General features: G+C 42.6%; 1 protein-coding gene across 1 annotated transcript in view; it reads right to left on the bottom strand.

Annotated features, from left to right (window-relative positions):
- The window catches only part of CCND2 (cyclin D2), an 82459-nt gene that overhangs the window by 37839 nt on the left and 18414 nt on the right, over window positions 1-26206 (bottom strand). Inside the window, exon 4 of the mRNA XM_040345177.1 lies at window positions 2975-3123. Within this exon, the coding sequence (XP_040201111.1) occupies window positions 2975-3123 (149 nt within the window). The remainder of the gene's footprint in view (window positions 1-2974; window positions 3124-26206) is intronic.

Below are 26206 nucleotides of genomic sequence, written 5' to 3'. Positions count from 1 at the left end.
AAGCCCAAGGAATTGCAATCTCTAAAACAAGATGAGGAAGACATAGGAAAGATTGAGTGAAGTTTAATTGGTGTATAGTACCATCTCGTAAATAGCTTCAAGGCAGTTTCTTTAATAGAGATGGATTTAGTGCACTTGTGTAAGTTATTTATACAATTGTCCCAATTAACCGTAGAGTATGTAAAGTTTTCTTCTTGTTCCCATTTAAGCATGTATGGAAGTTTACTTATGTCTGTGTTGTTAATTAAGTTAGAGTAAAGTTCCGAAATGAAGCCTCATTTTCTGGGTGATTTAAGGCATAGATTCTCGAAAAGGGTGGGGGGTTGGGTGTTCAAAGTCTGGAAGTGTGCATCAAAGAACTGCTTGATATGGAGAAATTTGTCATATTCTAAATCTGGGACCTGGTATTTTGACTTCAGTGAGGAGAAAGAGATAAAATTGGTACCCTCTATGAAGTTGGAAAGTGATGTCAGGTTATTGTTTTTCCACCATGTGAGATCTACTAAGTCTTGTGCATTTGGGCTGAACTTTGGGTCGCCCAAGAATGAAGCGTGTGGGGGAGACTTGGAAGCAAGATTATATTTATGGTTATGTAGTTTCCATAGTTGGTATGAATGTGCAACTATTTGATTACGAGAGTCTAAGGAAGGATTCAGGATTTTATTACCCCATAGTATACCTGAGATAGAATATGGCAATATAGAAGCCCTCTCAAACTCTACCCATGGGATCCTTGAATTCGGGATATGCCATGGTGCTATTTGGGTCCACCTAGCTGATAAATAATACAGCCAAAAGTCCGGGAGGCCGAAGCCTCCACTTTTTTGGGATTTATATAATATCAGTCTTGATAATCGTGGATGGGAGTCTGACTATACAAATTTATTAATCTCTGATTGAAATTTGGTGATAAGTATTTTGTTAATTCTAATGGGGAGGGCTCTGAATAGGTATAATATTTTAGGGAGTAGTGTCATCTTGATTGCAGTGATTCTGCCCAAAAATGATATCTTAAAGGATTTCCACATTTTAAGTGTCGCTCTTAATTTTTGTATAACACTTTAGAATTTAGATGTTAGACACTTCAATCACATTGAAGTAAAATGGTTCTTTGTGGAGTTCAGATGCTAATAACTCTTTTTTCAGGTCAGATTGAAAGAGATCCTGATACACCAGGATTGAACATTTCCAAATGTTTTTAATGGGGCTGTATAGTGTATTATACTTTAATTTGTTTGTTTCCCTCATCATTTCCAATCTAAATGGATCCAATGGTGGAGATTTAAGGTGTAAGGCCTCATTCATACTTAGGAAGACTTAGCGGGAGATCCAGCAATTCACTGTTGGCGGAAGCCCCATGGAAAGCAATGGGGTGCTGACAGCTCCCGCAGCTAATGGCGACCACTTACAGAGCAATTACCTTCAAATTATTATTCCTGGGCGCAAGGCAGGCACAGGTAATCACTGTTGTGCTTGTGCTGAAATTCACCATTAATGGCGCCCCAACCAAGGGAAAAAGACACGTTATCTTTAGAAAAAAAACGTGCATAACAAGCAGCAAAACGCGCAATTAAAAAGTGTGCAAAGCTTGATGCTCAAAAAAGTGCATAAGCTACTTTGCTGCGTTTGTGTGCATAGGGCAGCCTCTTCAAATGGATAGGCACAAAAATGAACACATTTTTCACGCGTTCATGAAATGCTAAATGAGAATGCAGGCTTAAAACAGATAAAAGTAACAATACTAATAACAAACAATATATATGGTACTTGTTTATGTGATTAAAACAAAAAAATCCAAAGCAGTCTGGCCCTGTACCAGGGAATTAAGCCTCAGACAGTGTCATGCTCAGAACAATCCATAGCACGCAGTGCAGTTCCACACAGTCATATAACTTTCTCCATCAACAAATAGTCCTTAGGTTAAGTCTGGTAATGCTGGCCATACAAATAACAATATGATCTTTTGACCTAACAATCGTTTGGATGAAGAAGCATGTCTTTAGGTAATTAGTTGTGCTAAGTGAGATGTGTGATCAAGTGCTATTCTATTCCAATAATGAATGCACTTTGTTAGGCCTCTTCCACACGGGCGGACCGTTCAGGTTCGCATGTCAGTTTTTTCGGCGGACCTGAACGGGCACTCCATGCAAGTCTATGGAGCGACGGATGTCAAGGGTGACCATATCCGATCCGCTAAAATCAGACGTATGGCGATCTCTCCATAGGAATCAGCGGCACTTGACAAGCCCCTCCTCGCTCAGTGAGCAGACCTGATCTCCCTCAGAGCTGGCGGACTCCGCTGCAACGGATCCGCCCAGTGTCAATGAGGCCTTACTTTTTCTAAATAATCCTGCCACAAGGAATTTATTAGTTAAGGGATGCAACGATTTATACAGAATATGCCTGCTATGTTATAACAAGTACACTTCGTTATAGTTATTCTTATATATTTACTTTGTGTATATATTGACTGTCCAATAGGTTTAATCTAATTATCTCCCCCCATTTAATCGAATTATTCTTGTATTTATGATAGTACCTCATTATTAATGTTCTGCAATGTCTGTTGTACAGAATTTACTAAATAAAGACTGACAAAAAATATATTGTTTGAAATGTATGGCCAGTATAGGGTTCACTGCAATATATATATATATATATATATATATATATATATATATATAAACATATATAAATATATATCAACAAGCATGGGTACCATCTCTTGTACACTCAATCCTTCCCCGGACCCTACCCTCTAAAAGTGCATTTTTTTTTTTTTATCAAACAGTTTCAGTGATCGAGAAAACCACATCTGCAAATATAATATCTAGATCCAAAACTTCGGGGGAATTCCAAAGCTTTTTTTTTTCACAGAGATGCTTATGTTACCTTCTTTTTCCAAGGATGCTGTACACGCTTAAAAATTATCAAGGGGGAGGGAAAGAAATATGGAGATGAACAGGATCCTCACCACATCTGTGTTAGTAATCTTGGCCAAGTGCTCAGTCAGACTATCGCCAGAGAGTTCGTTTTCCGTGTCGTCCAACTGCAGCCCACAGATTGCGGCTCCCACGCTTCCAGTCGCTATCATAGATGGTGGGTACAGGGCAAAGTTAAAGTCTGCAAGAGAACAGGCCAGACAGTCAGAAGCAGGCAGGACTGTGCCAAAGCACGCATTAACTGTGGTGGCACTGAGCTACAAAGAACATTGACCTACAGACACATATACATACTTTTATGTCCCCCCCCGTCTATATGGATTTGCTTGTTGTAGAAGTATCTGCTGTTATGCCTTTTGCAAAAGTCAAGCATTTTGTGTGCTCTACGTACATTTATAGGATGAAGCCAATTCTTATCCCACATAAAGAGTCACAGAAGCTATGCCAGCTCGCACTGCTGTAGGTCCAGCTCTACGTGTGGCCACAAGAGACCACTGCAATGCTCAATAACCTCGTTAGCGGCCTTAATGTCATTCAAAATGCAAATGAGACAGACAGAAAATGGCGGGAGGCCCAGAGTGACTAGGGGAATCAGCATCAAAAAAAAAAAAACTCACTCTCTTCTCTCTTTCTGTAACCTCCAGAGCAAGCGCCATAAACTTGGCCTTCAAAGGCTGCTCTGGCCTAGGCTTTTGTTGGGCGACAGGCTGCAATTTGTATTAGTGGCTCCTATTTTTAGCATGTTAATTAAAGGCAGCGATTGGTGCGGCAAGTGTCTCCTAAGGGGAGAGTGTGGCTCCTATTGTGCAGAGTTCCCTTCTCATCTCCAGCTATTGAGAGTCATGTGAGCGACCTTCACGCTGATAAAAATTCGGCCTGACGTACCCACAAAAAGAAAAAAGACGGGGAGGGGGTTAGCGGGCCCATTCTGTGCACATGAGTTAGCGGATCAGCAGACATTCTATTTATGTGTATAAATGAGCGAAATGGAGGAAAGTGGGGGGAAGAGTAACATTATAAAAGGCCACCTAGGAGTCTGAAAAGGAACAAAATCTATTACCATATATCCATATTCAGTGACCGCAATGGCTATTTAAAACAGACTCCTGGCCAATTAGCTATATATATATATATATATATATATATATATATATATATATATATATATATATATATATATATAGTTGAAATACATATATTTTAACTGTTTTACCTACCAATATACAATGCATGTATTTCTGTTCAGACAGTCTTGTGATTCAAACACCTTTGCCAAACTGTATAGCCTGTAGAGCAGGGGTCTCCAAACTTTCTAAACAAAGGGCCAGTTTACTGTCCTTCAAATTTTAGGGGTGCTGGACTGTGGCAAGCAGGAATAGAAGAATTTTCAGGCATCAGTGGGAGTAAACAGTGCCCCACCTTTGGGATTTGGGGGAGGAATAGTGCACCATTGTTGGTGTCTGTGGGAGAAATAGGACCCCATTATTGATATCAGCGGCAAGAATTATGCCCCATTTTTGGTGTTAGAGGACAGAATGGTGTCTCATATTAGTGGGATGAATGGTGCCCCAAGGGCTGGATAAAGGCAACCGAAGGGCCGCAGTTTGGAGACCTCTGCTGTAGAGTAAAGCCGCGTACACACGATCAGTCCATCCGATGAGAACGGTCTGATGGACCGTTTTCATCGGTTAACCGATGAAGCTGACTGATGGTCCGTCGTGCCTACACACCATCGGTTAAAAAAACGATTGTGTCAGAACGCGGTGATGTAAAACACAGCGACGTGCTGAAAAAAACAAAGTTCAATGCTTCCAAGCATGCATCGACTTAATTCTGAGTATGCGTGGACTTTTAACCGAAGGTTGTGCCTACTATCGGTTTTGACCTATCGGTTAGGAATCAATCGGTTAAATTTAAAGCAAGTTGGCTTTTTTTTAACCGATGGTTAAACAACCTATGGGGCCCACACACGATCGGTTTTGACCGATGAAAACGGTCCATCACACCGTTGTCCTCTGTTTAACCTATCGTGTGTACGAGGCCTTTCACCACAATTTCCAATCAAACCTTCCTTTGTCATCTGCCTGCTCATTGGACTATTAAAGAGTATTTCTCTACCCCCTGAAATCTCTTAAACACCTCCCCTCCAGCTCCAAGTGAATGAAAACACATTAGTCTAATGCCACGTATACACGATCGGAATTTCCGACAAGAAAACCGTGGATTTTTTTCCGACGGAATGTTGGCTCAAACTCATGCTGCATACACACGGTCACACAAATGCTGTTGGAACATTAAGAACGCAGTGACGTGCAACACTATGACGAGCCGATAAAAAAGTTAAATGGTTCCGAGCATGCGTAGGATTTCTGTGTGTCGAAATTGCATACAGACGATTGGAATTTCCGACAAGAACTGTGGGAGGGGCCCATCAGCTCCTCCCACTACAGGCTGCCTGCAGAAAACTACAGGAGGGGGCAGATACAAAGACTATACAAGGGAAGAGAGCAGCAGAGATTGGTCCTTATTATGGAAAATTCCCGCACAGAGGCAGTGCAGGAGTTGTTTTATGCTGCATTACAGCCCATATGTAAAGTAGGGATTAGCCGAACACCCCTCCATTCGGTTCGCACCAGAACCTTCGAACGGACCGACCGTTCACGTGAACATTTAGAACCCCATTGACGTCTATGGGACTCGAACGTTCGAATTCAAAAGTGCTCATTTTAAAGCCTAATATGCAAGTTATTGTCGTAAAACGTCTTTGAGAACCCGGGTCTTGCCCCAGGGAACATGTATCAATGGAAAAAAAGTTTCAAAAACGGTTGTTTTTTCTGGAGCAGTGATTTTAATGATGCTTAAATAAAAATAAAAAATAAAAATGAAAAATTCCTTTAAATATCGTACCTGCTGGGTGTCTATAGTATGCCTGTGAAGTGGCACATGTTTAGAACTGTCCCTGCACAAAATGAGATTACTATAAGAAAAAAGTAATTTAAAACTGCTTGCGGCTTTAATGAAATGTCTGGTCCCTGCAATATGGATGAAAATCATTGAGAAAAATAGCACAGACACAGACAGTACACACACCACGTAGCTTTGGGTGCACACTGCAGAGCACATGGGCAGTACACACCAAGTAGCTTTAGGTGTAAACTGCAGAGGACACGGGCAGTACACACCAAGTAGCTTTAGGTGCAAACTGCAGAGGACAAAGGCAGTACACACACTACGTAGCTTTAGGCGCAAACTGCAGAGGACACGGGCAGTACACACCACTTAGCTTTAGGTGCAAACTACAGAGGACAAAGGCAGTACACACACTACGTAGCTTTAGGTCCAAACTGCAGAGGACACGGGCAGTACACACCAAGTAGCTTTAGGTGCAAACTGCAGAGGACAAAGGCAATACACACACTACGTAGCTTTAGGCGCAAACTGCAGAGGACACGGGCAGTACACACCACTTAGCTTTAGGCGCAAACTACAGAGGACAAAGGCAGTAAACACACCACGTAGCTTTATGGTGCACACTGCAGAGGACACAGGCAATACACCATGTGAGAATACTGCAGCTAGCACAATCGCCTGCCTGCCAGTAAATTAGAAAAAGCTGATCTAGCTAAACTATACAGTGTATAAATATATATACAACACCTGGGATGCATATATATCCTCTACACACTGTAACTTTAACTGACTAGCCTGCCTGACTGCCTGCTCTATCTACCTACGAAAAATTACACACTCTCTCTCTCTGCCTTCTCTCTTTTAACCACCGCAACACACTACACAAGGCCGACCTGCAGGCGGCCTTTTATAGTGTGGGGTGTGTACTAAACCCCCTGACCCATAATTGGCCAAAGCCACCGTGGCTTTGGCCAATCATGGCTTTCCGTTTTTTGCAAGCTGTGATTGGTCAAGCATGCCGGTCATAGTGCATGCTTGGCCAATCATCAGCCAGCAGAGAACTGCGATGCCGCAGTGAATTATGGCCTGTGAAACGTAACTCGAATTTGGTGAACGATCGAACATACGATGTTCGAGTCGAACATGGGCTCGACTCGAATACGAAGTTCATCCCTAATGTAAAGGAAACACACAAAGGACACCAAGATTCAGCTAACATGCATATGCTAACATGCCCCTTTTGTATGTAGACAATATTTGTTTTGCCTGGAGTTTAGCATTAAATAGATTTATACAATAAAGTATACACACAAGAGAGTATGTTCTCCTTATGCATGTGCCTTCCTTGCACAGGGTCAACTATAAAAAAAAAGGCATACTTTTTCCAAATTCTTTTTTTAATATTATTACTTTAGGCTGATGCCCATGTTAAATACATGAATATTTCAAAATTTCTCAGATGACAAACACTGGCAGTCTATTGCTATTTATTTGTGGTTTGCAATGCTAAGTTCAAATTTCTGCTAAGCAAACGCTTCAAATTAAAGTTTCAAAACTGGTACATTTCAAGCAGGCCATCCAAGTAGCAAAATTGGAGACTGGTAAAATCTGTGTCTAAAAATTCCCACATCCATAAAAAAAAATAAGAACCAGTGTTTGACTTCCCACTGGCCCTACGCATACATGTGGCAGCACAGGGTGGGCCTTATTATACCACCGTTATTTTGTATTGGATCGTGCATGCCCAGCACAGTGATCACGCTGTCACTGCCACAGAGTGATTAATTAAGAGACAGTGGGGTGGGTTCCCCATCACAGGATCAGTGTGACAACAAATCCTCTCTGAAGGAAAAATACTTTGTAGCTACAATCCACAAATGTATATCCCCATGCATCTGGAGGAGGGGAATTTATATTGGGTTCTTTTTTTAGTGAAGGGTTAAGGAGGTAATGGCGAGAAATAAAACTAAAGGTTAAAAAAAAGTTTACTTGCTCTTTAATGGCCAATGGCCTGTGATAAAAAAAAAAGCAGGAGATATCCATTAAAGTGATTTTAAATGTTGCATTTTTTAAACTGAAACAAACATGTCATACTTGCCTGTTCTGTCCAATGGTTTTGAACAAAACAGCCCTAATTCTATTCTTCGCAAGTCCCAAAATAGTGTTCCTGGCTCCCCCTCCCCGCAGAGTGCCCCTGGAGCAAGCCTCTTGCTTTGGGGGGCACTCGTGCATGCTCACTCCCGAGCCACGCTCTGTGTATTTATTGATCCTGCCCCTGCTCCCTATTCACTGGCTGTGATTGCTCCCGCTGCTGTGTCTGACCCAATGAGGAGGGATAGAGCAGCTGCTCTTGTGCACATCGTTGGATGGAGATCGGGCCCAGTTAAGTATAAAGGGGGGCTGACGCATGTAGAAGGTTTTTTTTTTTTTTTTAAGGTAAAACACCTCCTGCCTTTACAACTCTAACATTTAGCATTAATTTGTCCAAAAAAAAGTGTAATTCATTTGGATACACAAGTCTGGGGGCCAGGTGCGACCCTTTGCTTGACTTTATATAGCCATTGGGGCACTATTCCTTCCTAAGATACTATTCTGCCATCTGACACCAACAGTTGGGCACCATTTACATAGTTACATAGTAGGTGAGGTCGAAAAAAGACACAAGTCCATCAAGTCCAACCTATGTGTGTGATTTTATGTCAGGCCTCGTACACACGACCGAGTTTCTCGGCAAAAACCAGCAAGAAACTTGCTGTTATTTTTTTTTTGCCGAGGAAACTGGTCGTGTGTACATTTTTAGACGAGGAAACTGTCGAGGATCCCGTCGAGCCAAAAAAAAGAGCATGTCTTCTTTTTCCTCGACGGGAATGGAGAAACTTGCCTTGTCGAGTTACTCGACAGCCTAACAAGGAACTCGACGAGGAAAACGATGTGTTTCGCCCGTAGAGTTCCTCTGTCGTGTGTACGAGGCTTCAGTATTATCTTGTATAACCCTGTATGTTGTGGTCGTTCAGGTACTTACCTAATAGTTTTTCGAAATTATCAATGCTCCCCGCTGAGACCACCGCCTGTGGAAAGGAATTCCACATCCTTGCCGCTCTTACAGTAAAGAACCCTCTACACAGTTTAAGGTTAAACCTCTTTTCTTCTCATTTTAATGAGTGACCACGTGTCTTATTAACCACTTCCATACAGGGCACTTACGCACCTTCCCGCCCAAGCCAATTTTCAGCTTTCAGCACTGTCGCACTTTGAATGGCAATTGCGCGGTCATGCTACACTGTACCCAAACAAAATTGGCATCCTTTTTTCCCCACAAATAGAGCTTTCTTTTGGTGGTATTTGATCACCTCTGCGATTTTTTTTGTTTGCGCAACAACTAAAAAAAGACTGAAAATTTTGAAAAAAAAATATGTTTTTATTTTTTTCTGTTAATTTTTTTGTAAATTAGTAAGTTTTCCCCATTTAATTACGGGCACTGATATGGCGGCACTGATGAGATGGCACTGATGGACATCGATGATGTAGAACTGACGGGCACAGATAAGGTGGCACTGATTGGCGGCGCTGGTATGCGGCACTGATGGGCACACATAGGCAGCACTGATGGGCACACATAGGTGGCACTGATGGGCACACATAGGCGGCACTGATGGGCACTCATGGGCGGCACTGATGGGCACTCATGGGCCGCACTGGGCACTCATGGGCGGCACTGGGCACTCATAGGCGGCACAGATGGGCACTCATGGGTGGCACTGATGGATACTTATGGGTGGCACAGATGGGCACTGATAGGTGGGCACTGGGCATGGATGGGCACTGTGGGGTGGCACTGATGGACACTGTGGGGTGGCACTGATGGACACTGTGGGGTGGCACTGATGGACACTGTGGGGCGGCACCTATGTTGCCAGTCAGTGCCCATTTGTGGGCACTGATTGGCATCTTTTTTTTTTTTTTAATGGTTTTTTTTTTTTTTAATGGGTTTTTTTTTTTTTTTTTTTTGGTGTTTTTTTTTTTGTTTGGGGGGGGGGGGGCCTTTTTTTACAGTTTGCCCTTCCCTGGTGGTCCAGAGTGGGCTTCCCTGGTGGTCCAGTGTGGCGATCCGAGGGGGGGCTGCGCTGATAAACAATCAGCGCGAACCCCCCCTGTCAGGAGATCCGCCGATCGGCTCTCCTCTACTCGCGTCTGTCAGACGCGAGTGAGGAAGAGCCGTCAACGGCTCTTCCTGTTTACATCGTGATCACGGCTGATCACGTGGTAAAGAGTCTCCGTGAGAGACTCTTTACCGAGATCGGTGTTGCGGGGTGTCAGACTGACACCCCGCAACAACGATCGCCGCGATGCGCGCCCCCGGGGGCGCGCAGCGGCTCAGAATCCTGAGGACGTCATATGACGTCCAGTCAGGATTCTACAACCACTTTGCCGCCATTAATATGTCATTGGCGGGCGGCAAGTGGTTAAACTCCCTTCCACACAAAAGTTTTATCCCTATTGTTCCTCCCTATAATGCTCGCGATGCAGAACTATTCCTCCCCCTAAAACCAAATATGGCGATGTTTAATTCCACCGATGCCAGGAACATTTGCACTCCCTCTGGCCACAATCTATCCCCTCTAAAGTCAGGAGGACAATAAACCGCACCTTTGTACTAGGGGGTCTGTTTATAAAAATATTTGTATGGGCAGTGATTCTGCATGTACATTTGCACATTTTCTGTGCAAATCTGGCAAAAACAAATGTTATTTAGACTGAATATCCTTTTATTATGGGCAGCAGTAAAATACATCATCAATGTGGCCACTAGGTGGAGCTGAGGTGCATAGGATACACATAAAATCACGTCTTTAGAAGAAGAGATTTTTCCTTCACTTCTTGGCCCAGAGGGCCAGCAGATGAGTGGAAAGCTCTTCAAAGTGAGGGGACATTATTTTTTTAGTTGTCACTTAAACTGTCTCCAAAGATTTTGACTTACTTCTGGTAAAATTTTGGATTTCTCATTTAAATGCTCGTGTTCTCTCTGAGCCACCATCTTAGTTCAGGAAGTAGATAGTGACGCTGGATGATGCCTGTGTTCTGTCAGATTAGGCGACCTGTCAGGTTTTGTGATGTCCTGTCACGGGCATCTTGGTACACCCCGCACTCAGCTGCACTAAGCCTACAGTCTGAAGTCGCAAAGCGAACATCTTTTTACACCCACCGGAATCCTGCATTTCACGCTTATTTTACCACTAAACTGAGCTTTTATCGTTAAATAAAGTAATTTGAAGTCCGTGACACTTTTTTAAATTTGATACTTAAAAGCTTCTTTCAGATTAGCAAACGTGTGAGATCATCAAGCTCAGTTTAGTGGTAAAAATAATTGTGAAATGCAAGATTTTGGTGGGTGTAAAAAGATGTCTTCAGAATGTAGGCCGAGTGTGGGGTGTACCAAGATGGCCGTGAGGGACCGTCACTTCCGCTATGAAATCTGATGGGTCGCCTAATCTGACGGAACACCTGAAAAGAGATCAGAGATGATTCTGTACTTCTGGAGGAAGCAGCAGATGAGGGCATTCTTAAGGGGAGTACTGTGATCTCTGTGGGACTTAATATATATCCGGAAGTGTGGCACATTACATGCCATGTATATGTTACATAAAAACGTATCTGATGCTAGATCTTCTTTAGGGATTAACCGCTTCCTGACCCCCCTTCCTGACCAGAGCACTTTTTACAATTTGGCACTCAGTCGCTTTAACTGACAATTGCGCGGTCATGCAATGCTGTACCCAAAAAAAATTTGCATCCCTTTTCCCCACAAACAGAGCTTTCTTTTGGTGGTATTTGATCACCTTTGCGGTTTTTATTTTTTGCTCTATATGAAAAAGAACAGCGACAATTTTGAAAAAAACACAATGGGCCAGATCCAGAGAGAATTGGATCCACGCAGCGTATCAGAGATACGTTACGCCGCCGTACCTTACCTGGCCCAATATCTTACTTTTCGCTATAATATATATATATATATATATATATATATATATATATATATATATATATATATATATATATATATATATATGCTATAATAAATAACCCACAGTTTTTTTTCAAAAAAAATAATTGTTTCCTCAGTTTAGGCCGATATGTATTCTTCTACATATTTTTGGTAAAAAAAATCCACAATAAGCGTATTTTGATTGGTTTACGCAAAAGTTATAGCGTCTACAAAATAGGGGATAGTATTATGGCTTTTTTTTTTATTATTGACTTTTTTACTAAGAATGGCGACTGCGATTTTTGACAGAACTGAGAAAATATGGCGGACACATCGCACACTTTTGAGACATTTATGGGACCATTGACAATTTTGCAGCGATTAGTGCTATAAAAATGCACTGATTACTGTAAAAATGTCACTGGCAGGGAAGGATTTAACACTAGGGGGCGATCAAGGGGTTAATTGTGTTACCTCTGCATGTTCTAACTAAACTGAAGGGGGGATGGGACTTACTAGGAGAAATGAGAGATCGCTGTTCATACAAAGTATGAACATACGATCAGTAATTTCTCCCCTAGAGAGAACCGGGGGCTGTGTGTTTACATTGTGTCACGAGCGACCATGGGCACGATGACCGCCGGGCTCTCGCATCGTCTCCGTGGGCAAGCAGCGTGTGCGTGCCCCTAGTGGCCACAGGGCGAAGCAACGTAACATAACGTAGTTTCGCCCAGCCGAGCCATGCTGCCGCAGTAAAACTGTTGGTCCACAAGTGGTTAAACAATCTATATGAGCATGCATAGGCAGCATATACACATCACACTTTCTGATACATGTTCAGTTGCATAACAGTTGGGCATTTCACATTCATCATATTTGGTAAATCTGATTGAGTGCAAAGTAGCAGCACACAGGAATACATTTTTGGTTAACACTTTGATGCTTAATTTGAGACATTTCACAGTATTCCAGGAAAAGGACAAGAAGCCTGACTAATGTAGGTCTCAGTTTGGCAGGCTGTGTGAAAAAAAAAAATCTGCAGAGCAAGTTGCAAGTTTTGGTTAACACTGTGCCACACCTTTCCTTCTAGAGGAAATGAATGATATAGCACTGCAAAAGACATGACACGTGAGGATCTGATCAATGCAACCTCGCGAGTCGCACTGATCACACGACCATCAGTGAGTGCTGGGAGACACAGTGATCATGCACTGATCCCTGCACATCACACTGGTTACTTTTTTCTTTCAACAGAAAGACCCCCCCCCCCCCCCCCATCTGGTTAGGTCATACCTGAGCGCATAATGTTTGTGTTCTGTCCAGTTAACCTGAATGGACCTGAATGTAATCAGATAAAAAATGAACTCTTATGCGTTTACATCTGGCCTCACACAGGGATACACTGTAGTCCGTTTTTGGTCTAATCTCAAATAAAAAACAGAATGACCGAACACCTGTGTGAAAATGGCTTTAAAGCGGAGGTCCCACAAAAAATATTAAAAGCCAGCATCTACAAATACAGCAGCTGCTGACTTTTAACCACTTAAGCCCCGGACCATTTTGCTGGTCAAAGACCAGAGCACCTTTTGCGATTCGGCACTGCGTCGCTTTAACTGACAATTGCGCGGTCGTGCGACGTGGCTTCCAAACAAAATTGGCGTCCTTTTTTCCCCACAAATAGAGCTTTTTAGTTTTTGCTCTATAAACAAAAATAGAGCGACAATTTTGAAAATAAAATAATATTTTTTACTTTTTTACCATAATAAATATCCCCCAAAAATATATAAAAAAAACAATTTCTTTCCTCAGTTTAGGCCGATACTTATTCTTCTACATATTTTTTGTAAAAAAAAATCGCAATAAGCGTTTATTGATTGGTTTGCGCAAAAGTTATAGCGTTTACAAAATAGGGGGTAGTTTTATGGCATTTTTATTAATATTGTTTTTTTACTAGTAATGGCGGCGATCAGCGATTTTTTTTTCGGTACTGCGACATTATGGCGGACACTTCGGACACTTTTGACACATTTTTGGGACCATTGGCATTTTTATAGCGATCAGTGCTATAAAAATGCATTGATTACTATAAAAATGCCATTGGCAGGGAAGGGGTTAACACTAGGGGGCGGGGAAGGGGTTAAGTATGTTCCCTGGGTGTGTTCTAACTGTAGGGGGTTGGACTCACTAGGGGAAATGACTGATCACTGTTCATACATTGTATGAACAGAAGATCAGGCATTTCTCCCCTGACAGGACGGGGAGCTGTGTGTTTACACACACAGCTCCCGGTTCTCACTCTGTAATGAGTGATCGCGGGTGCCCGGCGGTGATCGCGACCGCCGGGCATGCGCGCGGGAGTCAGGAGCGAGCGGGGGCGCCCCTATTGGCTGCTGGGAGAGATGACGTAGATCTACGTGATCTCGCCCAGCAGAGCCGACCTGCCGCCGTAAATCTGTGGCGGCTGGTCGGCAAGCAGTTAATTTATGGACACTTACCTGTCCATGGTGCCCACAATGTCACCAGGACGAAATGGTGAGAGTGAATCTCCCTAATGGGGATAATAACAGCAATAAAAAGATGGCAGGTGTTCTAAATTTCAAATTGATCTAAAACTAAAAGAAAAAATTTCCATCACTTATACTTTACAGAACACCTACCTCTCTGCTCAAACTCCAGGTAGGTAGAGCCATGGTTGGGATTTGAACTGATGGCACTAGTGCTGCTAGGCAGAAATGCAAACCACTTAGCCACTGTGCTGAACTACATACAGCAAAAGGAGTTCCTTGCTGGGATTTACCACTACTCCCGAAGAAGAGGTTTATCATCTTTGTGTAACCTCGAAACGCGTCGGGCACCTCCCTGTCCTGTTTCATATAGCAGGACGGAATTAAGTGGTATTTTCTGCATTACTGTAACCATTGTTGCTGTCTCAATATCATATGTTGTGTACAATTTGCATCCATTTTTATTCAATTATCACAATTTTTTAACATTATTTTAATAAATATAATTTTTTATATAATTATTGATCTACTTAGACTCTCTGGCCCGGATTTACAAAGCACTTACGCCGACGTATCTCCAGATACACAGCGTAAGTGTAAGTATGCGCCGTTGTATCTATACGCCTGAAAATAGGCTTCATCCGACCGACGTAACTTTCCTACGCCGTCGTATCGTGGGCGCATTTGCCGCTCCCATTGATTTTCTATGCACATATGCAAATAAGGCCGATTCACGAACGTAGTTGCGCACGGCGCATAATATACGCGGTTTGCTAAGTCGTACGTCCGGCGTAAAGTTATTCCCCATATAGGAGGCGCAACTCATGCAAAGGTATAGACCAGGAAACACAAGCCGTCGTATCTTTTGTCGTTTACGTAGTACGTGAATATGACTAGGTGTAGGTTACGTTCACATCGTAGGCAGTGATCCGTCGTATCTTAGGGAGTAGTTCCGACGTGATTCTGAGCATGCGCACAGGGATGTGGCCACAGGACGGCGCATGCGCCTTTCATTTTAAGTACTTCTATGATGCTTGGCCCATCATTTGCATGGGGTCACGCCTCATTAGCATGGCTCACGCCCACTTCCACCTACGCTGGCTTACGCCGAGGAAACCCAGCGTATCTTTAACAGCAAGTGGGAGCGAGTGCTTTGTGAATCCAGTGCTTGCATCTGTGCGCTGCGCCGGCGTAGCGTAAAAGAGATACGCTACGGCGGCATAAATATGCGCCGATGTATGTGAATCCGGGCCTCTGCCTTTAAAAATCCCACAAGAGGACAAAAACACAAAACTTTGCTTGTTGAGATTTACATACACTTTAAAGGCCCATACACACGATCAGATTATCCAACGAGAATTGTGTGATGACAGGCGGTTGTTGGAAAATCTGACCGTTTGTACGCTCCATCGGACAATTGTTGTTGGATTTTCCGCGGACAAATGTGGGATAGCATGCTTTAAAATTGTCCACCAACAAATGTGTGTTGTCGGATTATTTCGGACAAAACTCCAAAGTACAAACACGCATGCTCAGAAGCAATGCTCACCATAACACAACATTAGCAGAAGTTGCCCAAAGGGTGGCGCTAAAGAGCTGAAAAACACGTCGTTTTGTGTTTGGTGGCTGACAATTATTTGCCGTTTGTATGCAATACAAGTTCCTGGCCAACGCCCTTCGGACAAAAGTCCTACTGGTGACCCTGGCGACTACTAAGAACTTCCTTCTATTTGAAGGAATTTCCAGTCACTTCCTGTTGTGGCTATGGGGCAGGAAGTGAAGGGAAACCTCCCCAGTGGGACACAGTTGGCAAAAAACTAACAAAAGTCCTACGCTTTGTCCGCAGAAAATCTAATCGTGTGTATGAGGCTTAAAACTGCTGTGTTAAAAACAGTAATTATGGGGAGAGGTATTTGTGAAGGAACGGCTGACTTTCTGTTGGAAAGCCCTGGCTGGGCACTGTTTTTTTTTTTGCAACTTTAACAAATGAAAACAACAAGCTGTATGCATTAAATACATATTTGCTGCCCATGGCAACCACTGCTGTGAAACACCAACTGGTTGCTTTGGGCAACAAGGACACTTTTTATAATTGATGTAAAGTGTTTGCATAGAGACTTGGACTTCGGCGTATCTGTATACAGTGCTGAGTGTTATTAAAAACCTCCCCGCATGTTGTGTGTGGGTTGACCTTTACGAGTGCTACAGTATATGACATCCTTTTTATGATGCATGCTTGTTTCATGCAAGAACTATTTATCATTTCACATTTAGCTATAGCAAAAAGAACCCAGTGGTTAAAAAAACATGAACTGATGAGTCATGATCCCCAGATTACCCATTCTCTGTTCTTGGCTAAGGGCACAGTATTGTGCCTTTAGTGCAGTAATATTGTAATATCTGAGCTGCTACAGAATACTTCACAATACCTGTGCAGCAGATTTTGAGGACCTGTTGTGCCCTCCTCAAGCCCAAATCTAAACACAAAAACAGAAATAATATAGACTGCAGTCCTTAGATGCGGTGGTTGCATCAGTTTAGGCATGTTCCTTTTTTTCACCTGGTAATCTGCCCAGCAACACACTTCCTGTCCTTGGGTGACAACACTCACTTCTCCACAGTATCTATGGAGAAGCAACATAGCCACCCTGAAAACTAAACACTGGGAATTAGACAAACATGACATAGCAGGTCAGCTGCTTGGCATGGGCACCATTCAGAGAATGATTTACAATGATTTCCAGCTTCCAGAGGGATCACATAGGTATGGTATATGCATAGTGACACTGGTCCAAGCAGGAGCGATGTAACTATTAAAAAAAAAAAAGTCACACTTGGAATCCTTCCTTAAAGAGGAAGTAAACCCTCTTAAAAAAACTAGAAAAAAAACCCTGCAAGACAAGGGCATAATGAGCTAGTATGCATTATGTATTACTTACCTCCAATCGAAGCCCCAGCAGCGGTCCTCCTATCCCCCTCTGGCCTCCGACATGTTGTCCGGGTATCGCGGCTCTGGCACTGTGATTGGCTGGAGCTGCAATGACGTCACTCCCGTGCATGCGCACGGGAGCCGCCGGTGACAGCACGGAGACTGCAGCAACGGCACATAGGTACAAACCGTGCAGGTTTAGGAGATATCCTTGTTGGCTACAGGTAATCCTTAATATAGGCTTACCTGTAGCATAAGGTTGTAAAATAGGGTTTACAACCACTTTAAAGAGTAATGCCTTGTACACACGCCCGAGAATCTCATCGTAAAAGAAACGTTGTTTTCCTCGACAAGGTTCTTGTCAAGCTTGACGAGATTCTTGTCAAGCTTTCCTTGCATACACACTGTCGAGACAAAATCTCGTCGTTCTCTAACGCGGTGACGTACAACACGTACGACGGCACTATAAAGGGGAAGTTAGGTTCCTATGGCACAACCCTTGGGGCTGCTTTTGCTAATCTCATGTTACTGCGTGTTAAGTAAAAGTTTGGTGAGAGACGATTCGCGCTTTTCAGTCTGTTACAGCGTGACAAATGTGCTATTTTCATTACGAACGCTACTTTTACCGAAGGTGCGCTCCCGTCTCTTACTTTATTCTGAGCATGCGCGGGTTTCTAAGGCAAACACACGAACGTGTTTCTCATCGTAAACCTGCCCGACGAGAACCACAACGAAAAAATTGAGACACCCCCGACGATAAAAATGAGAGCATATTCTCTTTTTTTCTCGTCGCGATCCACGACAGTTTTCTCGACGAAAAACATACACACAACCGTTTTCCTCGGCAAAAAAGCTCTGCCAGAATTTTTCTTGATGGTTTTTGCCGAGGAAAACGGCCGTGTGTACGAGGCATAACTCCACTGTTGTTGAGAGAAAAAAATTCCCCTCTGGGTGATCTGTGTATATTGCAGGGATTTAAACAAACTTTGTTGCAGATTCCTACCTTTTGTTATTATTAATAAATCCTTGTGTGTTCGTCTGTCTCTGTGTGGTAAGGTAATCTAATAGGAGTGGTTTCTTAATTATCAACCAGCTGCTGCACCTGCAGGCCTCTTATGAGGAAAGCTGCTGGGCCTGCACCCCTTTAGATGTGATTTCCTGTTGGGAGTATCTCACCAAAAAGTGGAGTTACCCTTTAAATATGGGATTCTAGCCAAAACTTTTTTTTGTTTTTGTCCTGGATAGAGCAGGGAAGTGTTAAAACCTCTGTCAGATTTTTTTACCCAGTTGGGGAAATGTCTCCTCGCTTCTTGGCTATGAAGGGCAAAGCTGTAACATACATATCCTGTTAATGGAATGGCCACAGACACCAATAAAAAGCTGACAGTGGATCTAACCTTTCTTACGCTCTACAAAGATAACGTTTGGGATGGAGATGCAATTACATTTTGTTCCCTAAAGGCTTACCTAAGAAAAAAAAATGTGGCCAGCCTCTCGCTACCAAAAACATTTCTTACAAATCCAGGCCCAAATATTGTCCACAGAGACACCGATCAACCCAGACGCCAACACTACTGCCACATAATACTCACATGCATATAAGGTAGTCTGGTCTCTCTTACGAAGATAATGGAGACAGCTATACCCCTGCATGTAAATAAAACCTGGAAATGTATGTAAACGCTAAAAAAGAGCTTCTCCTATTTACTTGTTTTGGTCTGTTTATTGTACCATTGGAAGCATTTTGTTATATCTGTTTGAGAAGTGCAAAAAACTGCTGATCTTGTCAGCAATTTAGAGCTGTCCTGTGTACTCTGCACACTTCCTGTTTATTCTAGCTCTCCTAATTCTTATCTTGGACTACAGAATAATTAGACTTTATGCTGTAGACATCTAAGAGCCGGTTCACACAGACGCGACTCATCAGGCGACTTAGCCGCCTGACATGTCGCGCTCCGTTCTGTACTATGAAACCATTCTAATAGGAGCGACTCAACTCGCTCCGACTTAGAAAAAGGTTCCTGTACTACTTTAGGACAACTTCAGGGCGACTTCCATTGACTTCAATACAGAAGTCATTTTTCAAGTTGCCTCTGAAGTCGTGGGCAGATCGCCTTGCCGAGTCGCTCGTCAAGTCTTCCTGCGTCAGTGTGAACCGGCTCTAACAGTAGGTGAGGAAGAGTAATGTTGCAGAGGACAACTGGGTCTCAAGCCCCATCTTGATACAGTGATGTGCATGAGAGCCGTGGCACTCATGGGTCTCTCTCTCCTCATTGGCTTAGATACACCAGCGGGAGCCATGTCACAGCAGCCAGTGAGGTGAGAGTAAGGGGAGGGGGGGGGTTGATATGGGGGCACTTATTGCCTGTGACAATGGGCTTTAAGATGCCTCTGAGATTTTTCTGAATTTGACCTGTTTTTGACCCATTACTGATCTGCTTAAAGGGGTTTTAAAGGTACAATTTGTTTTCTTAAATAGCTTCCTTCACCTTAGTGCAGTCCTCCTTCACTTACCTCATCCATCGATTTTGCTTTTAAATGTCCTTATTTCTTCTGATAAATCCTCACTTCCTGTTCTTCTGTCTGTAACTCCACACAGTAATGCAAGACTTTCTCCCTGGTGTGGAGTGTTGTGCTCGCCCCCTCCCTTGAACTACAGGAGAGTCAGGACGCCCACTAACACACAGCTCTTTCTCTATCTGCAACGTAGAGAGCGTCCTGACTCTACTGTAGTCCAAGGGAAGGGGCGAGCATGACACTCCACACCAGGGAGAAAGCCTTGCATAACTGTGTGGAGTTACATACAGAAGAACAGGAAGTGAGGATTTATCAGAAGAAATAAGGACATTTAAAAGCAAAATCGAAGGATCTACTGTTTTCCTGCAGAGCTGCTGATGCGACGGGTGGGTGGACCACAGCCTGCAGCAGGGGACACAAGCATTGGAAACACATTGGATGCTGAAGCCGATGTAGTTCTGCCAGGCAGCAAACTTCAGAGTCTTTTTTACACTTATTATTTTATTTTATTTTTTTAACATTAGAGTTGCTTTAAAGAAAAATCTATTGCGCTTACAACGAATGAAGCACCAGCCTACAGATATTACATGTAGAGGATGACAGTTTGCTAAAATATAACTTCTGCTCGCTATGCAACACATTATCTGCCTTATCCATTATCTACTGAGCCTGCCATAAAATGACAACAGAAAGAGATAAGGATAAAGCAGAGTATGCTACGCTTTTGACTTCTATTTATGTTAGGCCCAGAGGACACAGAATGCATTTCTACGTAAAACAAAAAAACAAACTGTCCTTCACGGTTCTGTCTCCATTTTTACCCCTTGTTTTTAAAATGTGCTGATGAAGGAAGGACAGGGCTGCAACCTAGCTTAATTCAATCCATCTTTGCCTTGTCATTGCTGGCTTCTCTACTGAAAACAGGACCCAACATGGGCAAAATGTTAGCAAGTTTTTCTTAAAAGAGAAGACCCTTTCAGCATCTACAGAGAATCCCTTCAAGTGTTCAAGCAACACACTGATCGCATTCAATAAACATCAAGGGGCTCTCCAGACCATTGGCCCAAGTGACGTGACTGGATGTCACACGGGCACTGAAGCGGTTAATGCTATGAGTGTCTATAATGTTACCTTAATAGAGGCCTTGTCAGGAGATATTCTCCTGGAAGGCTATACTCATTTCCAGTGGGCAAATTTCCTAGTAGAAGACAAACCTCCCAGTCCATATTTGTTTTTATGAAACCACGAAAGTCATACGTGGAAAAAAACAGTTTGTTGACAGTAAATCAGCTGATATAGGAATGGCAAGCACATTTATACAGTTTAACAATCACAAAGAATACACAGCGATTGAGGGAAACCCTTTAGAATGGCCATACACAGAAATTAAGCATATGTTATATTTCAGTTATATTTCTGATTTTTTTGGACAGTTATGTATCTGTTTCTGCGTGTACCATAGGGGAGATTATCCTTAAAATCCAGTCTTAAGACAAAACAGGAAGTGAGAAAAGATCTTTCCAAAGTAAGATAAATCTCTTATGCCACGTACACACGATCGGTTCCATCCGATGAAAACGGACCAATGGATTTTTTCATCGGATATCCGATGAAGCTGACTTTCATCAGTCTTGCCTACACACCATCAGTTAAAAATCTGATCCTGTCCAACGCGGTGACGTAAAACACAACGACGTGCAGAGAAAAATTAAGTTCAAGTGCATGCGTGGATTTTTGACCGATGGATTTCCCCACAGACAATTGTTTTTTTCTATCGTTTTTTTAACCATCAGAAAATTTTAAAACAGGTTCTATTTTTTTTCACCGATAGGGAAAAAAAACGATGGGGCCCACACACGACCGGTTCGTCCGATGAAAACGGTCCATCGGACCGTTTTCATCAGACGAACCGATCGTGTGTACAGAGCACATTAGACAGTTGTCACCAATTCACCTCTATCCCTATTCCACTGTCAATGCAGAAACACATTAAGGCTGCATTCACACCTGAAGCCTCGTACACACGGCCGAGGAACTCGACGGGCGAAACACATCGTTTTCCTCGTCGAGTTCCTTGTCAGGCCCCGTACACACGACCAGTTTCCTCGGCAGAATTCAGCTTCCGACCGAGTTTCTGGCCGAATTCTGCCGAGAAACCCGGCCGTGTGTACACTTTCGGCCGAGGAAGCCGACGAGGACCTCGGCGAGGAAATAGAGAACATGTTCTCTATTTCCTCGTTGTTCTATGGGAGCTCTCGGCCCGCCGAGCTCCTCGGCGGCTTCAGGGCTGAACTGGCCGAGGAACTCGATGTGTTTGGCACGTCGAGTTCCTCGACCGTGTGTACGAGGCTTCAGGCTGTCGAGGGACTTGACAAGGCAAGTTTCTCCATTCCCGTCGAAATAGAGAACATGCTCTCTTTTTGGCTCGTCGAGTTTCTCGACAGTTTCCTCGACGAAAATGTACACACGACCGGTTTCCTCGGCAAAAAAATATCTCCCAGCAAGTTTCTTGTTGGTTTTTGCCGAGAAACTCGGTCGTGTGTACGAGGCCTGAGTGTATCATTTACAGGCGTTTTTCTGGGCTTTTTTTTTTTGTTTTTTTTGCAGCTTTTTCAAAGCGCTTTTGAAGTCTATTACAAGTGTTTTCACAGCTTCAGGCATTTCTGTTTAACCAATTTAAGCACTAGGAGGAGGAGAGGGAGAGGAAATTAGGGTTGGAGAGATGCTATTTGTGTGTTTTTCTGGCATTTTACAAGCGCTTTTCTGCTAAAATCAGGCGTGTCTATTGAAGCTTGTGAGGCCAAAAACACAGTAATTTGTCAAAAAAGAAGCTCATGTACTTTTTTGAGCTTCAAGCAACAAAACCCTCCTATGTGAAAAGGTGCCATTAAAATGAATGGGATTTTGCTTGTTGGGGGTTTTGGAACTTCTGAGCTGAGCTGAAATCTCTTAAGCCCTGTACACAGGATAGGTTTGTCCGATGAAAACAGACCGATGGACTGTTTTCATCGGACAAACCGATCGTGTGTGGGCCCCATCGGTTTGTTTTCCATCGGTGAAAAAAAATAGAACATGTTTTAAATTTTTCCTATGGAAAAAAAAAAAGATAGAAAAAAACGATCGTCTGTGTGGAAGTCCATCGGTCAAAAATCCATGCATGCTCAGAATCAAGTCGACGCATGCTCAGAAGCATTGAACTTCATTTTTTTCAGCACGTGTTTTACGTCACTGCGTTTTGGCACGGTTGGATTTTTGACTGATGGTGTGTAGGCAAGACTGATGAAAGTCAGCTTCACCGGATATCCGACGAAAAAATCCATCGGATTAGATTCCATCAGATATCTGATCGTGTGTACGAGGCTTTAGGTGTGAATGCAGCCTTAAGAGCCACTGGAATTACAATACTTGTGCTAACAGTTTAAATGCCAGAATGTAGGCTCTCTGGCTTTGGTAAGGCAGCTCTGAAAGAAACAGACCTCTCTCAATGAGTACTTGGAAGTGACTCAAAAAAAAAAAAAAAAATATATATATATATATATATATATATATATATATATATATATATATATATATATATGTATGCCAACCAAAATGTAAAAAAGTCCAAACATACCTTTATTTATTCATATTTCAATCAATCAAAAATACCTGACAAGTTTTAAGAGCAACAAATTCCCTCTTCTTCAGGGTCTAAAATGGGATAAGGACTCAGAAGACGCTATTATCAAATACATATATGTATAACTTAAAATAAACCCTCCTTTAGAGCCAGTTCACACTGGGGCGACTCGTCAGGCAACTCAGCCTCCAGACAAGTCGTGTCCCATTCTATTCAATAGAGCCGTTCTAATAGGAGCGACGCAAGTCGCTCCGACTTAGAAAAAGGTTCTTGTACGACTTTGGGGGCGACTTGGGGCGACTTGCATTGACTTCTATACATAAGTCATTTTGCAAGTCGCCTCTGAAGTCGTCTTCAGGACGCCTTGCCGAGTCGCCCCCGAAGTCGTGCCGCCCCTGTGTGAACCGGCTCTTAGGTCTGTAATTGTAATTATGTACTCAACTACATCTTTGGACATTCACCTTTTTGGTTTGACGGCCGCTATTTCAATAATGTGTCAACAGAGGCAGCTACAAGCCATGGTTCTGGTATTGTTTTCAACCAACAATTGGCTTTTAGGTAAAAGTGACCTGAGCAGCTTTACAGCCACCGGATCACTTTTACAGCACTGTGGATCACCCCCCCCCCCCTAGCTGCTCGCAATGCATTGGAAAAGTGTGAGGGGGTCCTAAAGATAATCATTGTTGATTAGTAATCTGGGAAGATTTTTTTCTCACTACTTTTTGGCTTGGAATTAATCTTTACAGATTAGGATAAATTGAAAAATTGCACAATATATATTATATAAAAATCATAAGCATATCACCAATACATGAATGCACAGAGCTACGTTAGGGCATGCATTTTGCAAACACACCACCCTTAATGTAGATAAATGGAAGATTTATGCTGTTTTTACTATTATAAATAGACAGCAGCAGTAAAAATAACTGTTTTGAAAAATAGAGTCCAAATTCCAGTTATTGGATTGGATGGGCTTTCTTAGAAAGTTAGGCTCACCTGGAAATAGAGTACCTAAAATAGAGCATTTTCTTATTCTGTTGATCTAGATGTGTAACATTTTGAGGGACTGTGTGGTAGAACATGCTCACTATGGCCTGCAGACATGTAAATGTGGTCTGTGTTTCTCTGAACTTAAGACAGCAAGTGTTCATATTTAGACTTTGACTTTAACCAAAGTGTAACATTCATCCTGCACTTACATATACATCAATGCGTCTTTACAGTCTCGTGGCAATTGCAGCGCCTTTTCATGAGCTCTACTGGCTTACCATAAAAAGGCAAACCACTATCTACATAAAACTATAGATTAAAGGGGAAAAAAAACTGTATTTCTGCAGTTTAAGTGCACCTTGCAATGTTATAATTTAAAAAAGCTCTACTTTTCACTTAAAAAAATAGTTCTTGAGGGTTTTTGATGTCATCATTCTGCTGCAGGCAGCATGAAGCAGTTCCTCCAAATCAAACAGGCTAGAGCTACATGGGCTAATATAAGTAGCTCAGTCATGCTAATATAATCACTAGTGTATAAATTGTCTCCAAACCCACAAGCAAAATGTAATATATTGCAGCTCACCAGTTCACTCACCAGATGTAGTGGCTGCATTCATTTTAGCTTTCAGATTTTTCCCCCCTTTATTGTCACGTGGTGATTCTGCCAGTAGCACACATTCTATCCTAGGGTGAAAATGCTGACTTGCTGTGTACTGTATCTATAGAGAAGCAGTGTTTTCACCCAAGGCTGCCGTCTTGATTTAGACCAGTCGTCTCCAAACTGCAGCCCGGAGGCCAGATGTGGCTCGTTGCTAGCTTTTATCTGTCCCTTGGGGACATTTCTATCCACTGATAACAACAATGGGGCTTAATTCCCCCCAATAATGAGACAGAAATCCTCCCAATAACACCAACTATGGTACACAATTCCTCCCAATGACAGCAAAGATGGGGCACAATTCCTCCCAATGACACCAACGATGAGGCACAACTCCTCCCAATGGCAACAATGATGAGGAACAAGTCCTTCCAATGACACCAAAGACGTGGCACAATTCCTCCCAATGACACCGATGATGGGGCACAATTTTTCCCAATGGCACAAACAATGGGGCACAATTCCCCCCACTGACACCAACGATGGAGCACTATTCATCCCACTGACCCCAAAGATGAGGTATTCTTGCATCCCACTGACGTTGGGACCTTTTCTACTCCCAATGGCCACAGTCCGGCCCCTTTAAGTCTGCACGACAGAAAAATGGCCCTTTGTTTAGAACATTTGGAAGCCCCTGATTTAGACCATTGTTTGAGCTATGAATTTAGTGCATAGGAAGGTACAAGGAATACTTGCAAGATCAACAGTTTTTTCTGGGGTTGCAGAAATTATACTTATGCTGAATAGAGGAAACAAATGTAGCAACCAAATTTATGAACTGGTTAGCTGCATTATATTATGTTTTAATGTGTAGATTTAAAAACAATTGAATTGCTAATGTAGTGATTGATAAACAAATTAAAAAAATGGCTCCATTTAATGTAAATTACATAAGTAGCATGTAGTAGCAATGAATCTTCTGTGATCACAAAATGTTTGCTTTTTATGTGAGTGATCACTAACACATGCAACCACACTTTAATACTTAAAGTTTTTAGCAATCTTTAAGGGGGCATTCATCCCACTGACCACGAATATAAGGAGCATTCTTTCCACTGACCACCAATGTAAGGTCATTCTTTTCACCAAAAAGCAATGTAAGAAGCATTTTTCCCAACCACCAAAGTAAGATGCATTCTTCCAACTGACCA

This window comes from Rana temporaria, chromosome 3 (genome assembly GCF_905171775.1).
Source record: "Rana temporaria chromosome 3, aRanTem1.1, whole genome shotgun sequence".
NCBI lineage: Eukaryota > Metazoa > Chordata > Amphibia > Anura > Ranidae > Rana > Rana temporaria.
The sequence above is the reverse complement of the archived record's forward strand: the minus strand, read 5'-3'. Positions and strand labels throughout refer to the sequence as shown.